This window comes from Tauraco erythrolophus, chromosome 6, assembly GCF_009769465.1.
Source record: "Tauraco erythrolophus isolate bTauEry1 chromosome 6, bTauEry1.pri, whole genome shotgun sequence".
NCBI classification, from domain to species: domain Eukaryota; kingdom Metazoa; phylum Chordata; class Aves; order Musophagiformes; family Musophagidae; genus Tauraco; species Tauraco erythrolophus.
This window is the reverse complement of record NC_141470.1, coordinates 16,669,197-16,686,013: the sequence shown is the minus strand read 5'-3', so window position 1 is coordinate 16,686,013 and position 16,817 is coordinate 16,669,197. Positions and strand designations below refer to the sequence as shown.

Genomic DNA, 16,817 nt, shown 5'->3' with positions numbered 1-16,817 from the left:
TCAGAAATCATCATTCCTGCAAAGGGTGAAAAATTTGATTTTTCTTATGGAAAGTATTTCCTTAGAATAATTCCTACTTGTTTTACTACAATGAACAAATGTCTTTCAGTATACAGACAAGCAAAACACAATTTAAACCACAGACTTATGTGAAGCGATGCAATGCATCAGTATACATCCACAGGGCAGTTTCTGGATGAACAGCGCTCATTAAAGCTTTGCTGAGAATGTCTCGTTTCTGATAAATATTCAATCTTTATCTTCCCCAATAACTTTTTATGTTTTCAGTTGTCTCCCTCCTCCCCCAAATCAATTCTGACTCAGATCAGCAGCACATTAATTCAGCAGAGGTTGCAGTGCTGAGACCAGAGCTTGCCATGGAGTGAAGCAGTATTTATGTCAAATATGGATACCAGAATATGACTGAGTATATTGTCACCAGAGCTGGCCTGAAATGCCACCACCTGAACTTTAGGAGGAGTTCGATGTAAATGCTGTCAATATCTTATCGACATGGTCAGGAACATATCATTATCAAGCTTGAGAATTTATACATATCCATACTGCATTCCACATTAAGGCAAATTTAAACACTGGGAATTACTTCTGTATTTCTACCACTTGGCATTTGGTGCCTTTTTTGCAGTATTTTCTGTGAAATCTTGGCAAACAACCAGATTCCAACAGGTGACTCTTCAGGCTGGGACTCTTGTGAATATGTGAAACCCCCTTTACATCAACTTACTTTTCTGTCGTTAGGTTCAACGTTTTCACCTTCATAGTCACCCTTTAAAAAGAGAAAATCTGCGTCATTCAGTGAGTCGTGCCCAGAGCTGCTATGCATCTTGCATACCCATGTATCCCACTCACTTAATGCATCAAAAACAGAAAAAGCAATCTGTAAAATAACGCTGTATTTTAGGAGTTCATCTGTCATAGCACACTTTGTCTTCTGTCATCAGGCACATTAAGAAAGAGTAATAATGTCTGTCACTGGGGAAAAAGGAATGAATAAGTGATAAAGGTGGCCTAAAAATGTCAAGGGAAAGGATGCAGTATTGCCATGGTATTTGGGGTTCAGCTCAGTCCACTTGAAAGAGAAGAGACCAGCTGAGAGAGCTGATCTCTATCCAGCCTCTCCAAACACTCAGGGCTGATTAGATTTGAGGTTTTAATTTCGAGCTATTTTTAAATACAATAAAGGAGTAAACTAAGACAATAAATAACTTGTATACAAGACTATCAGTAGCTGTCTAAAGACGTGAGGCAAGTACATGCAGAGAAGTTTATTTAACCTTTCTGGATTTCTAAGCGATATTGCTGTAGTTTAAGAGTGCCTGACATTTATGATAAACATCAGGCAGATAAAGAGGCTGTTCTGGTCTCAGTTACACAGAGATAAAACACTCGTGGTCCCATGTAAAACCCGTGCGAGTGAGGGGAGCAGAAGACTAGGAAGACAAACTTCATCTTCACATCCCACACCGGAAACCAGCACCAGGCTTGACAGCTCTTGTACACTCCCACAGCCAGAGCATCGTGGGCAGCGCGACTGCCACGTCCCTTTGACGTCTGTCAAGCCTTTGTGTAAGGGTCTAGCTAAGAGCATGTGTATGTCAGTTCTAGTTGTAACTTGAACCTTTAAGTAAAAACATCATCAGCATCCAGCTACTGCTGTGCACCTCTGGCAGGATGGGGATCCCCAGCTCGGGTACGAGTGCCACCAAAATTCTCTACCTCTCTCTAATCCTCTTGATGAACACTATAGTTGAACACACTCTTGACATCTTACTTGACTACTCAAAAGTGGATTTCATCAGTAAGAAGGTCTGCAGTCACATCCAGTCCCACAAAATATGTCACTTCAAATCCTTGCTCATGGTTTTTCCTCCAGTGGCAACCAATCACACGGACACACCGCTACTGGCATCTCTGTACTTCCAAGGGGGATGCCAGGGAGATGTGGGTGAGGGAATTAGCCACTTGGTGCCCCAGGAATAAATATGTTTCCTAGCACTGATGCCAGGGATCTTGGGAGCAGAAGGTCAGAAAATAACAGAATTATCTCGTTTACTAAGCCACTGAAACAACTCTTTTAATATTATGTTCAGATGTCACTTACGATCATCAAAGGTAGAAAAGAGGTGGGGAATTCATTAAAAGTGCGCAGGGTGATGGAAACAACCTGCACAAGTTACTGCAGTCATGATACAAGCGAGCAGGGAGTCAGGATGTGAAACACTCATGTTCGGGATGATACGTAATACATTAAAGACTTCTTGGAGTCAGATAGAAGACAGGTAAAACATATTACAAAACCACTTACATCATGCAAAGGATATGCAGCACTGTAAACTCCATTGGCAAGCAGACTGGTGATCCCTTGAAAAATAAAGACATAATAGTTATTTACAATGTAGACATTAGACAGTCTCACTTTATCATCCTTCCCGGAGATTTCCCTCAAAATAACAGTCATTTAGTCAGATAATGATTTTTCTGCCATCTCATTCCTTTCCATGTAGTTTCATTTTTAATCATATAGGTTATTAAACATGACTCATTTTATGAAATGGAAAACTGCAGAGAGCAAGAGGAAGTCATATATATTTGAGAATCAAGAATTAGAAGCCAATGACTTGAAATTAGTCATTAAAATAAATTACATTTTCTGAAAAGTCAGTTTGATTTAAGGGCAAGCCTGCAGATTTGAAAGTGTGTAGCAGAAGGCTCGATCACAAGAAGAATATGGCTGGAACTGATGGCATATGGGTACAAGCATACACACGCATCATCCACACAAAGTTTTGAATTCAGATTTCAGATTGATTAGAGAAATTGTAGGGAAAGCCTTTGCGAAGACCTTGGCGTAATACTTACCATATTTACCACATTTTCGTCTTTTATTTAAAAGGGTAGTTTCCTTCTTTCTTCCCTCTCCTTTCCCTGTTTACACATCCGTTTATTAGTGACATGCATGAGTCTGAAAGCAATTAATGCTTCATCTATAAAATGTATGCGGCATAAGGGACTTTGAGGAGTCCTGCCTTCCCAGGTGTGGCATCACTCTTTAACTTGGGGCCAGAGTACGGGTGGGTCGGGAGGAGTTAACATATGAATTTGGAGGAGCACGATAGTGAGGGGCTCTTCGACACTGCAGCTCGCTGCACCATTCCCAAAGGTCACTTGGCTGGACCTGGACCTTTGAGGGCTGCAGCACATTACTTCTCTAAGGTGCTTCTCTAGTGTTCTTGCTGCAGCTGCTGGCATTAATATAGCTACTTCCAATTATGGAGTATTACCTACGTCTGAAGGTGTCGTGTTATCTGCGAAGATACATTTGAGGATTCAACGAACCAGTCTTGGGTGCTGAATCAGAGCTAAGTCAAAGACTTGTCTTTGTGCAAGGTTAAGTTGATTAATGTGAATTAAAAAAAAACAATTAAAAAGCTGGCCACTGGCATCGTAGAGAATTTAAAAGGACTTAGAAAAAGAAAAGAAAAACGATGTGCTACAGTGTGCTCCATGTTGCCCATCAGTTCATTGCTAAGAAAAGAGTGTGGGACTGGATTTGAAGGAACAGCAACTATGAACCAGGAAACAGATCACTGTAGGTTCACCGAGACATTTTGGATCGATCTCGAAATGAGAGTTTTTCAAGTTCATTAGCATTTTCAAGATACTAATCATCACCTGGAAAAATTGCTCCAGGAGTGCTCGGTATCCTGCAATATCATTAATTTTCAAAGCCCTGGTTAAGATTATACAGTACTACGAATTGCCTACAAACGTTTCCACACTTCTGGCAGAAACAACTAGTGAGCAGATAAATTATTTTTCTAGGGCTGTGTGACCAACCAAAGAGCTACATAGTACCCTTCTATCTATCAATATTAAACAATGAATACAGATTCACGTTTTCACAAATTTGCAAAATAAATAACAAAGACTGCAGTGTTCACTGGGCAGCTGCCTTTTTCCTGCTGGGCAGAAATATTGCAGCATTATCTGTGTTTGCTCAAATCTGTATGCAACCTTTGCTGGGTTGTAACCCAGCATTCCAGCACTGGGACACAAAGGACTTGATTGAGTTATGCTGAGCATACCCATGGACAGGCTGGCCTAATGACATTTTTATTAGGTATACCATATGACCTTGCTAGTCTTTGGAAGAAGAATGATCCAGGAATCCTAACACTTTACTTTCCTTTAGCCTCTGCCCTATTCAACTAATCTGTAATGTGTTTTCCATTTCTGGACCAAAAAAAAAAAAAAAAAAAAAAAAAAAAATCAAGTGAGTAACCAACTCCAAGGCAAGAATTCAAACTGAGCTGTGTGACCTTCCCCTTTCAAGAGTGCAAATATGTAATTTCCAATTAAAACGATCCAGCATCAGACTCGAAAAGGGTCCAGAAAGTCACAGATTATTTTGGATTTCCCATGCTACAGGGAAATAGTGCTTCTGTTAATACTGGCTGAACACCAAAATTTAGTGTATATAAGGACTCAACAATTGTACATTGTATGTCGTTACTTCAACAGAGAAGTCAAAGCATGGAAATAATTTCTGGCATAACTATTCTTCTATTATTTGATGTATTTCTAAGCAGCTGATGGGTCAATATTGAACAGAACTACCTGTAATTCCAGTTCCCATTGTTTTATTTAACTGCTTGTAGGCAAATAAATACTGTAACAGATTCCAACAGTTACCAAATATTTTCTCCAATGTTCATGCATTTTACTTATCCAAATTCACTTTTATTCGTTGTCTGTTAAGGAACTTGGATATGAGGGCATTCAGCATTCCACCTTACATAATTTGGTTTACCATTAACTATTTGTTAACATTAGTCCCCCAGTCAAGTATATACCTATATCTCTTGATACATATAAAATAAAGTATCTAACAGCTGAGCAGGAAAAGCTGCCAACAAATCTTTAGGGCAATCTGATTTGCAATTCATGTTTATTTGTATTACGAATTTCGTTCTTAGACCACAAGCCCTAAGGCTGAAATCCTAAAACTACTGGCTGTGGCAGTAAGAACTTTACACCCACTGACTTGCAACAACTGTTTTGAGGGCTAAGAGATGGGCCAGCTTTCAGGGCACACCTTAGTCCTTGGCCGTTCCACTGGATTAATCTCAGTTCCGCTTAGGACAGTGTTTCAGGCAGTTATCAGTTAAGACCATTTCACTTAAGTCATTGAAAAGCCATCCCATGGTAAAAATGTGAGGTTCCTACTTAAAAGGAATGGGTCAATCCATAGACTTTCACTGCAGTTATTGAAATTAACAGTAAAACCTTCATCCGCTTTAGTGAGTGTAAAACTGAATCCATCGGTTTATATCACCAACCAGTCCTGCTGCAAAGGACCTAAATAACATCTGCAGGGCCTATATCCTCATTTACCATTTAATTTAGAGTTGAATCTATAAATTCACATTTGAAAAAATTCCAAACAGGTACATTAATTCAATTAAATTTCCAAATAAAACAATTATGTCCACATACATCAAACTAGAGTGCAGGGGGAAAACCTAAACTCCACAGCCAGTTATAACTTGCAGTTGTTTTCAATACTTGAAAATGATATCGATCTTAAAGCTAAATAAAGTTCCTTACCCATGCTATATTTTGCTTTGGTACATGTCGTTCTTTTCAATATTTCATAAACCTATAGAAGTAAAATAAAAGAAAGGAAAGGGTTACTTCAGATACTGCCAGCGAAAACCACAATCATTTTTGTGTACAGCTCAGATATTGGCAAAATCAAGACGTAAATGAAGTCATCATTTTTTAAGAAAAGTCATGGTATTCACGAGAGCAGGGCTTAAAGATTTCCATGCTGAGTTACCTGTACAAGAGAGAAAGGCTTAACTAAATAGCCAGCTACCAAGATAACCGATTGGGAAAAACAGGGTTACATCTAACCACTCATATAACAAAAACACTATTTTTGCTCACATAAGACATCGATCAAAGATCAGGAGCCCTCTTCTACCCAGACGAGGCAGTGTGCTGGGCCCAGCTCTTCCCTCACCTCTGATGGCACAAGCTGGCTTCAACCCAAGGACTTCAGCAGAGCTTCAGGTTCATAATGTGTATGCATCATGCAGTCATTTATCAGAAACTGGACTAACACAGGCTGACCTTAAAGTTTCTGAGCTTGCATGACCTCGGTGGCGAAACAGATGTATTTATTTTATGATTTATTGTGTTTATTGTCAAATAATCCTTGCACGTCTCGGCGTGCCGCCTGAGCCCTCAAGCTTTCGTCCCGCCACCCGCTCCCAAGCAGCGATGCTCTTAGGCAAGGCAAGGGCCTGACTGGTACGAGGCTGGCAGGGGAGCGGAGGAAAACCACAGGCAAAGGCACTTGCTGCTCATTGCCTGGCCTGTCTGGGGAGTCGTGGACCAGTTCCCTAGGGATGCTCGCTAATCCGAGTGCTAACTCGGCTGCTGCTTGCCTGATTCACGGAGGGAAGCAAGTGAGGGCACAGGAGGCAAGACTCGCAGCTCGTCTGCCTGTTGTCTTCCAATTCCAGTGAATTAAAAGGCTGTCACAGAGAGATTTCCAGTTATATAATTTATTGTAATAAAAAAAAAAAAAAAGGTTTTTGGCTTAGTTTCTATTCATCAAAGATTCACAGGGAGTGACTAGATTCCTGTTCATTTTGCAGTAGGCGGAAGGGTCAATATTTGTGTTCTGGTTTAAAAATACATAGGAGAGTCAGGAGAGAACTTTAAGAAACAAGAACACAAAGAGAAATGCACACAGGAGAAAATGATGCTGGGAAACACTCAATATGTCTTTTATTACTGAGTGATTTACAGGGATTTCAAACAAAGCAACATACTACCAGCCCTATTGTTATATGCCCAGTGTTCCCTGAGTGGTTTAAAAAATCCCCATCCCTCCTCATCCTCCTAGCCTCTGTTATGAGCTCCTTTTGTTTCAGTCCATTTTTCAAAGTTAGTCTTTCTCACCTGCTTGTCCTACAGTGCCATTTTGTCTTGCTACCTTTCTCAGACAGCTTGTTGTTGTGAATTTTAACTCTTCATTTGCTCCCTTAAGTTTCATGTACTTCAAAGTTTTTTTACTATATATAGAGAGACATATAAAAGGAAGTCTACAAACAAAAGCTATGCTATTTTTTAATCTCAAACGAAATGTTTGCCTTTTTCTTTTCCATTTCTGTCCTGCTCGATCTGCCTTCCCTGGTCAAACCCACCCAGCCCTGATAACCTGCGCTCACATCAAATCAGTGCACTTCAGGCTACAGAGGAACTACATCATGGGGTCCACACACTGGAATTTCAAAGCAGGAAAGGGAAGTTAGATATCTTATGCCCCTTATCACCGTAGCAATAAAAGACAGCTATAATTGTGATATGAGCTCTTTTTGAAACCACTTGGCATCCAAAAGGCTAATGTTAAATATAAGATAAAAGCACGCTTACAGTTACATTCCAACATACCGATTAGCTGCAGTGGAATGGGGCAAAGAGTCCACGTTATACTTTGAAAACTGTTGCGGCAAGTGCTGCTTGGCATGGTCCCTTCCAACCGCCCTGGATGTCATATGAGCTGTCCTTTCAATTTTCCCCTCAGTGGCTATAAAGGGGGCTGCCCCTTCTCCCTCACTCTATTTTATGTTCTGTAAGTCACAAGGAAGCACTCAAAATGTAGTTTGTGATATCATATTCCTGTATCAGGCTTCACTTCTGTAAGTAAACTGCAGAAGTTTAATTACGAGACGAAAAGCCCCATGCTAGCACTGAAGGAGTAGAAAGACTCTCCAAAACGAAGGCAGGAATGGCTCAGCCCAGTCTCAGTGCTGTGTACGTGTACATCACACTTGCTAGCGTAACAAAGGCGAACAGATGCATAAAAAAATCAGAATAAGATACAATTTTCTCTCCTTGTTGCATTTGTTTCATGTAAACTTTAATGTTAAATAAAAATTGTAAATAATGTTAAATAAAAATCAAACCTCAGCGCTTTTAACACCATTGTAGAGAATTGCCCCCAAAACCTATAAATAATATTTCCTGTAAATAGCTGGCTGTTTCATTGGAATTTGTCTTGGGAGATTTCCCAGCATTTTATAAAAACAGCAATGTATAGTTACGAAAAGGTACATGAGTCACAAGGGTGTGGGTAGCTGCTGGCAGAACGAGCGGTAGAATCTAAATCTATACCTTTCTGGTGATATGTCTACTAAGAGACTATGTTTCAGATTTACTGTGAACTAGAAAGAAGATGCAAGTTATTTTCCAGAAGGTAGCAATCTGTTAGTATCAAAGACTATTCATTACATAAGCTAAAGCTGGAAATGCTTCATTTATAATTTCAGTAACTGATGTCACAGGCAATCCCTGGCATTGGGTAAAGAAAGGCAAACTTGCAGCAGGCATTGTACTAAAGCTGGCAAAGGGGCTATTAACACCGTGACTAAGGCACTATCCACCATAAATTATTTATATACAGTACTTACTATAGTGCTTCTCGTTTTGCTGTCAAAGAAGGAATCTCTGTCAGACAAATCAAATCTGTTAAAAGATTAGAAGGAAACCCATTAGCTTAAAAAAAAAAAAAAGCTAGTAATTTCCTGCTCTTGTTGACCCCTTCAATATTTTCATTTCTCCTGGGGATCTCTCGTAGCTGACATTAAAGAATAGCTTGTAGAAACCTCATTAAGAAGAAAGCTCATCCCAACTCTCATATTTTAAAGGGGCCGCTTACACGTTTACACTGGTTTCACATATTTATAGGTTTTTCTGTGCAAAAGGAACTGTTGATGCTCATTTAAGTTGAATTCTGAACCACTGCTGGCCTTGAATTTCTCCTAATAATCTTTACATTTTGACTGTACCTAAACCCTGGTAGGCCACTCTTGCCTCCCTTACTTAGCAAAGCAAAGACACAGGTGCTCTTACTGCCAAAAGCCACCGCCACAAACAGCGTAAGGCACATCCATCCTTTTGGGCTTTCTCTGAGCCACCACGCTCCTTTGTTGTAGGAACATCCTACACGCAAATAAATATATAAATACATTTCTTGCAAGTCCAAGACATGTCAAATGCCACATACATTGACTGGCCCAACTAACATACACAACTCCATCAGTGTTCTGCATCCCTTGATTAAAACCCAAAACCTCTGTATGTACAGTGAAGAAATCCTGCCCTAAGACTGTTATTGTTCCAGCTGGCACATACACAAACACAGCCTTCAAATCTTCTCCTCTGGGATGCTGGCCAAGGAAGAGCAGCAGCAAACCAATTCAAGGCAGTTGAAAACTTTGGCTGGGCCCCACCTTATGATTTTTTCCTACACCCACGTTTACAGCTGTTCCTACTGATCTGAAATCGATGACAAAGCTACCATGGACTTCACAGCATTTCCAAAGTCAAAGCCTGGTTGGCAGCATATGTGTGAGCTGCCTGTACCAGGTGAGCAAAATTATTCTGAAATTTATCAGCCCACATCTCTGGCTACAAATTTTGCTGAGCATTTTGTTTTACATGGAAAAGAGACTATTAGAAACCACATCATAAATCTTGTTTGGCAGTCTAACAGTTGATGTGTCTAGTTATATAGGTATGTATTATATACCAAAGCAGCAGCAAAGAGATTCCACAGAGGGACTCTACAAAGCCTCATTCCTCAAAAGTGAGCCAAAAAAAAAAAAAAAAAAGTTAAATTTACTGCAAAATGAAAATATTCTTTACAGTAATCACTAATGTAGCATTGGCATTCATTTTCCCTTTCACATTTTTGGCACCTTAGCTATTATCAAGAAAGCTGGAACCTGTTGACATGGACATTTAGAGAAAGTTTTCACTTACAGATGCTGTTTCTCTCTGGAGAAGGGGTAGGAGAGGCGCTTCACTGTCTGGGGCTTGTGTTCTGCTACTTTTGGCTGGATGGGCTCTGTTATTTTTTGAATCACAGAGTTAATCTTTTTCAGAAGACCATGGGTCTGATTGATCTGATACATCTAAGTGGACAAAGAGAAAAAAACCCAGTAAAACTGTATTGCTCTTTAGTTATGCATAAGAGAGAGTGAACTGTAAGGAGTAAACCATCAATTAAATAAATACATCAGAATAAATTATCTAGGGGTATAGATTACCTTCTTGAAAACCTTCAGAAACACATAGATGGATGGGAAAGTCAAACCAAGGCAAGCAGAGGAAGCCTATTGCTTTTCCTCTGAGCCAAAGCATGGCCCGTGTGTATGATTCCATATAATCAGGCTAAGGTGTTTAGTGGAGATATACTTGGCACTGGCTCCTGAGACATCTGCTCCTCTGGCATTTACTATTTTCTTGGTGCAATGGGACAGAGAAATGGAGGAGCTACAAAGCCCCTGTGCAATACAGAAGTGCTCTCCTCTCCCAAGAGGCTTTCCCAGGAATATTGCGCAGGTTTCAGGAGTTTCCCCTCTCCCATATAAAGGAACCAAAATATCCTGAATCGTCTATTGCAGCTCTGTAGCACTAAATGCAGGAATTGTGTTAGCAGGTCACAAAAGAGGATTACAGGCTTCTCCCTTCTGAGCCACAAAACCTGTGTGCAGATCCAGGGCAGGGCTCCCACTGCAGGAAGATGTTCAGCTGGAAATAAGGCTTTAGGGGTCTGGGGCAGCTCTCAGGTACATCACTTCTCCCAGGCAATGCCTGCAGGCTTAGGTGGCCTCTTTCACACACACGAAAAAACGACCACAAAACATCCACCTTAACTTTTCTTTTGTGGCAAAGCAGCTTTAACCACAGGATCACAACAGACTTTTTTTTACCTAATTGTGCTTCTGATTAAAACCGGTGGTAAGTGAGGCAATAATGGGGATTAATATGAAATCCAAACCAAAAGGGTGGTTTTAGTGTTGTAATAAATAACCCTGGGCTTTGAGACTGTCTCTTGCTCCATTATAGACTTCCCTCTGCAGTCTGGGACATGCACTTAGTACGTGTTTAAATATTAATCCATCTCTAAGCTGTGCTCACTGAACAGGTAGCTATCTATCACAGATGATGTAGAATTGATGAAAATATACTGTCATTTCTTTAATGATATTTCAAATATTCTGAAAGGTAATTTATTTGGTGGTAGAGTAGTCCCAGCTCCTGCAAATGTGACCAATAATGTGTATGAAGAGTCACTAAAACCAGCGAGACTACTGCATGAAAATTGTTACTCTTCCATTCATTTTTAGCAGTCTAGCCTTTCAAGTGAGAAAAAACCTCCAAAACACACACATAAATTTCATCATCAATTGCAACCTCTATTTTTTGAAACACACTGAGAGGATGAGGCATTGTATGAAATCACTCTCATCGCGTACAGACAGCAGTAGCGGCTGGGAATTCTTGATTTCCATTCCTCCTTCCAGTTATTCTTTCTGCTGTCCCAAGCATGCAAGTTTGTGACTGCCATTTTCTGTAGAGATTAGTTAACTATTTTAAAAATGCTTGTGGGAAGAAAAGCCTGCATTTGTACGGTGCTCACAGATGAGCATATGTTTAAACTATGCCTTCCAGAGGGAAAAAATAAAATCAGGACTTACCTTTTTTGTGGGCATCTTAAGCTTAAGAAATTCTGCCTCTCTACACAATACGTTCCAGGGTGCATGTATTTTTACAAATCCAACCCCATGGATTTTAGTCTTTAAAAAAACACAAGAGAAAAGATTACTGATGAGACGAAATGAAGTATTTTTCCCCTTGTGTTTCGCACATATTTAAGGAACAGTCTGTTACCACCAACACACTAAATCTCATCTGAGACAACTAGACAACAGGACAATCATTGACCACCTCTCTGTGCTGAGCTGCTATAAAATGTGACTCAAAAATGCTATTGTTTTCCAGAACAATTACCACAAGGTTAAACAGATAAAAATTGTTTGGGACATAAAACCTAATGATGATGGATACAAATACAGCCTAAGCCAGTTAAATTTGAAGCATAAGCATCCAGCCAAATGGTATGATTTCGTGAGTGAATTGTAATTAATGGAGCTGAGAGAGTCCCTGCTGCCTCCTAAGAGTTGCTCAGTATCTCAAAGGACCAGAACTGCAGTAAGAAAGGAGCAGCCTCAGATAGAGATGTGAATATCTATATTAAAACACTACGTATTTTAATTAGGAAAACTGCTAGGGAGAATTCAACAAAACAAAAGGAGGAAAAAAAAAAAAAGATAAATGTTAATGATAATATTAGCACTATGCTGGCATTCCACTAGTTCTCTGAGCTCTGTTCAAGATGGCTGGACATGGGGGTTTGCTTCTGGTACTCCCACCTATACCTGTATATACTCCCATGGGAGTAATAATTTCAAAGCCACTGGACAAATGATATCAAACTAGCAGGCATTCAGCAAGCAGAAGAGAAAGCAACTTTAATGAATCTTTCTAATCTTGCTGCTGTATCAACTCAGGTATTTATTATAACAAGCTTTCACGCAGCTGTATTCCACACCGGCTTTCTAGAAATTGCGTTACTCAGAGGACTTAACTCACTGCCAGCCTTCCCAGAAGGCACGGCTTCCAAACCACCTTTCAATTTACTTCACTGAAAAGAGTTTAAGAGACTTAGCAAACATCATCTGTTTAAGAAACCTTTGCTCTTTCTGCAATTAGTAAGGCCTCCAGTGCAACTTTGTGGCATGCTCTTCAAGCCCAAATGAGCAGAGGTTTTTTTCCCCTGCACCGATGTGCTGGATATGGAAGCTGATGTAAATCCCTTCGGCTTTTATCTCTATATGTTTCTGATCTGGTTTGGTATCTTGTACTGAAAGGACAGGGTTCTCTCTCATGTACGGTGTCCTGGCTTGAACCTTGAGCCCACCTGCACCATTTGAAATCGTATTACATGTCATAGGTGGGGAACTCCCTTCTTGCAAAGGATTTAAATACCTATGACTTGGCACAGGCAAGCTTCCAGTTCACTACAACAGCTTGCAAGTTTGATGGAAAGCAAGTCTTATTTTCACATGGGACATGAAGTGTGAGGGGTTTTTTGTATTACACCATGCAAAATAGATATATTTTAATAGATATATTACATAATTAATCTGTATATATATACACACACTCCATAATACACATGCCTGTGATTTGTGAATAATAGGTGGCAGATTTAGTTTTTTAACACTCTGACCACAGGTCTAGGTGCTTAATCTCAACTTTTAGATCCTGTAAATAAAACCAGCATAAATGTTTACCGTCCCTCACAGGAGTTTAGGGCATACTGGTTCATCAGTTAATTGGAATAGCCTTCTTTGAAATTAATACGGCTGTGGCTATTTCTACTAATCGCACACTGGCAGTACTTCACACACATCATTTTTTTATACAGTCTAATGGTCTTTTAATAGAATATACTGTTTTCAGGGTACAGGTGAAAGGCGTTACAAGCTGTACTGTTCATATCTAAGAATGGAAAGAGCAAACTGTAATACAGACCCACGCACTCAAGCTAGAGCATTTACCAGAACCTCTTGAACAAATTTAGTTCTCTTTAAGTCTATATAAAAACATCACTGTCTGTATCAGGTATTTTTTATCAGAACTGGAATTATCAGTGGATCCAAATCATAGCATACTGTAAACCCACCAAACTGGGATTAGCGTTCAGAGCAATTTAATCCTCACTTCTAGATAGAGCAACACATCAACAATCTGTGTTGCAACAGTGGACATGCTACGAGTCCTGGCCAAGAAAAGTAAGAAATTTCATCTCATTGGGGCATTAACACCACCACAGCCCATTCCTGTGAAGCAAATTAAACCAGTGGATGAGGATGGTGCTGTCAGAACTGAAATCAAATTCTGGAAGAGTTGAGTTTGTGTAACTTTGATCAGAGCCAGATTCACAGGAACAGCTCAGCATCTCCCAGGATTTAACCACCAGTTGTCGTCCCCCCCCCCATCTTTGACAGTTTCAAATGGCTCCTTACATCCTCATCGCGTTCCAGTTCCAGACCAGCCTCCACGAGGTTCCCTTCATACTCCTCCCTGCGAAACCTCTTGTCATCTTCGTGGTAATCCACGTGAGGTTCGCTTTCCCCCATTTCCAGCTGCACTCCCTTCCCGGGAAGCGGCTGGTCCTGCTTGGTGCTTCGGGCACTTGAATCATTGTGATGAACTCTCCTGGTGAGTGTCCTCCCTGCCGAGGACTTCTTGTAATGATAAACTAGGATGTAGTCTACTTTTCTCTTGCCGTCCCTGAAGTAGAGTCCATATTTGCAGTCAGCATCTGGATTTTTGGATAGGGAATTTAATAACTGGAAGCAGGGAATGGGAGGGTGGAGAGAAGAGAGAGGAGAAGAATAATGAGTACAAGCACCAGACAGACCATATCCTTGTGTCAAGGACGACTTCTTGCCTGAAGCACACAATGATCCGTCTTCAAACAGCATGCATATGGGTGCTACTTACTCAAAACAATTTTGCAAGTTAACACCTGCAATTTTTTGATACCCAGCTAGGATTTTATTGGCTGGAAATAAATAGCTAAAATGACTGGGATTTAATCTAATTACCAGCACACTAGCTCGTAAGTCAGCTACTTGGTGGATTTAGTTTTCTCCTTTGGGGGTTAATCACCACTAAGATCATCTGTCCTTTGCCACCCGAGACATCTGTGTTTCAATTCTGACAAATAGATTAATATCATGTGCAAACATTTCTCACTTGCCTTATCTATCGTTGCAAGTTTGTATCATCTGAGAAAGAGATCATCTGAGATACAGACTGAAGGGAGCCAGCTGGTCACCAAGTGCGGCCAAAAATGCAGATGGACTGTAGCCAGGGAAGTGGGTTCACTGCTCACTGAGTTCATTGCTTTTTTCCCCCACTTATAAAACCCGTGTCACTTCACAACCTGATAGTGGCAAAGGCTTTACTCCCATTTCGAATTAACGCTGTGTAAGTGTTGCAAGATGCAAGAAATGTTAAATCTTAAAACACAATTCTATTTCCAAGCATTTATCTGAAAAATTGCATGGAGCAACTGCAGAAACATACAAAAGTACTAACAATTATTCATTTTTACTTTCAATAGCACTTCTCATGCATCATTCACAATTCTATCCTTGGAGATGCACAAACTATTTAAAAAAAAAAAAAAAGAAAATTCACTAGTAACTTGCATTTGTTTTTGCAAAAAATACTCATCGCAGTAGTGGCTTTTCAAGGACGAGGGACATTTTCTGGCTTTTAAATTTACAGAAGAATGTGAAGCCTCCACGCAGGAAAAAAATGACTTGTGCTCTGAATTATAGCAATTTGCCATCCGTTGCAAATCATATTGGTCAAAACCCTTTTGGTTTTGTGTGTACACCTTCCACTTATTTCAGACATAAAACTTCAAACGTAAGTTATTTGCAAACAGTTGTTTCTAAAACAGCCCAATTTTTTAACCCCAGATGAAAAGAGCAACCTCTGAGCTTACTGTACAGTATATCACAGCCAATATAGTCAAAACTTCATTGAAATCCACCCAACGTTACACAAATTTGCATACTCCTCTGAACATCGCTTCGGGGAGGGCAGGTCCCAGCTACCGTAACTATAAATCAATGCCTTTAAGGGACAGTCTGTTCTTCCTTTTTTGCCTCAGGGAGATTTTCACTCAGACAACAAATTCGAGCAGCAAACCCCATCTTCTTGGGTTTGGAAGGAGGAGGGTGTGTACCGAAGAAGTAATTAGACAAGCGTAATGAGATGAGTGCGTAGCCGTAACACGCAGCAAGGAGGACTGGAGACAGCAAGAAGCCCCAGATGCCAGGCAGGGTGTGGAGCAGCCGTCTGCTGAGGTGGGGATGCCCAAACGCTCATTGCTTTCCAAAGTCTGACTTGACCATGCCTGCCCAGGGCCAGCTTGGCTGCAGGTCCCCGTATCTCCTCAGTCCCTCATGGCTCTGCTCCATGCCTGCCTTTGCTGCTTCTCTCTCCTTTTCTTTCAGGATCCCATCTCTCTTTTCCATTTAACCTAAACCCTTTGCTCCAAATACGTCAATATATAATAAAATAACATAGCATTTGCTGCCACCATGGAGTTCACTCTTTGTCCTATTCCCTCTTTCCCCTGCTCCACGTGTGTCTTATTTAGCCATGACAGTAACACATTCTTCGGGGCCCAAGTTGCTGATGTTTGTGCCCTATCTAGATATTCCTATTTAGTTCTTAAGCATAACGACGATATAAAAGATCATTAATAACTATTACTTTCTGATTGTTTCATGTTTAATGGCATGCTCCTGTGAATTCAGAACGCTTTTTTAAATGCAAGCTAACAGTCTGCTTGTGGCAAGCAACTCAGTTATGCAAATTTCTACAGAAATAAAATATTAAGAAATAGTAACTAACTGGATTTTCACCTCTTCAAAGTGAATAGTTGTTGTAAACAAGATATAGGAACACTAGGATTTCTTTTAAGATAACTAATTGCATTTAATTTTTAAAGATGTGTTGATCTTACTAGTTCATTAAACACCAATTTCTGAAAAACTGGGCTGAACCAATGGATGTTCAGATAAGTGCAGAGAGATAAAACAGGCAAAAGAATCAGACCCCAACCACTTCCTACCTTCGTTGGACTGACTTTATGAGCGACAGCAATTAGTTGGTCTATTCTGGAGACCAATAAATAAAGAAATTGGCAGGATCGAAGAGGGCTCTTGAAGATGACAGCAGTGAGCGCACCGGATATTTCTAACTGCCTGGGGAGCTCAGGAGAGATCAGTATATCCTGGCCACAGCTCCTCTTCTCCTGGAGCATGCCTTGGGTGGAAAAAAGT

At 40.3% G+C, this 16,817-nt stretch overlaps 1 protein-coding gene across 1 annotated transcript in view; it reads right to left on the bottom strand.

The window, feature by feature from the left end:
• Positions 1 to 16,817, bottom strand: part of ANO1 (anoctamin 1) — an 83,758-nt gene that overhangs the window by 27,689 nt on the left and 39,252 nt on the right. The window contains 8 exon segments of the mRNA XM_086613185.1: positions 746 to 787; positions 2,327 to 2,382; positions 2,881 to 2,946; positions 5,629 to 5,680; positions 8,505 to 8,559; positions 9,859 to 10,010; positions 11,580 to 11,678; positions 13,974 to 14,300. Coding sequence (XP_086469311.1) covers positions 746 to 787; positions 2,327 to 2,382; positions 2,881 to 2,946; positions 5,629 to 5,680; positions 8,505 to 8,559; positions 9,859 to 10,010; positions 11,580 to 11,678; positions 13,974 to 14,300 — 849 coding nt within the window.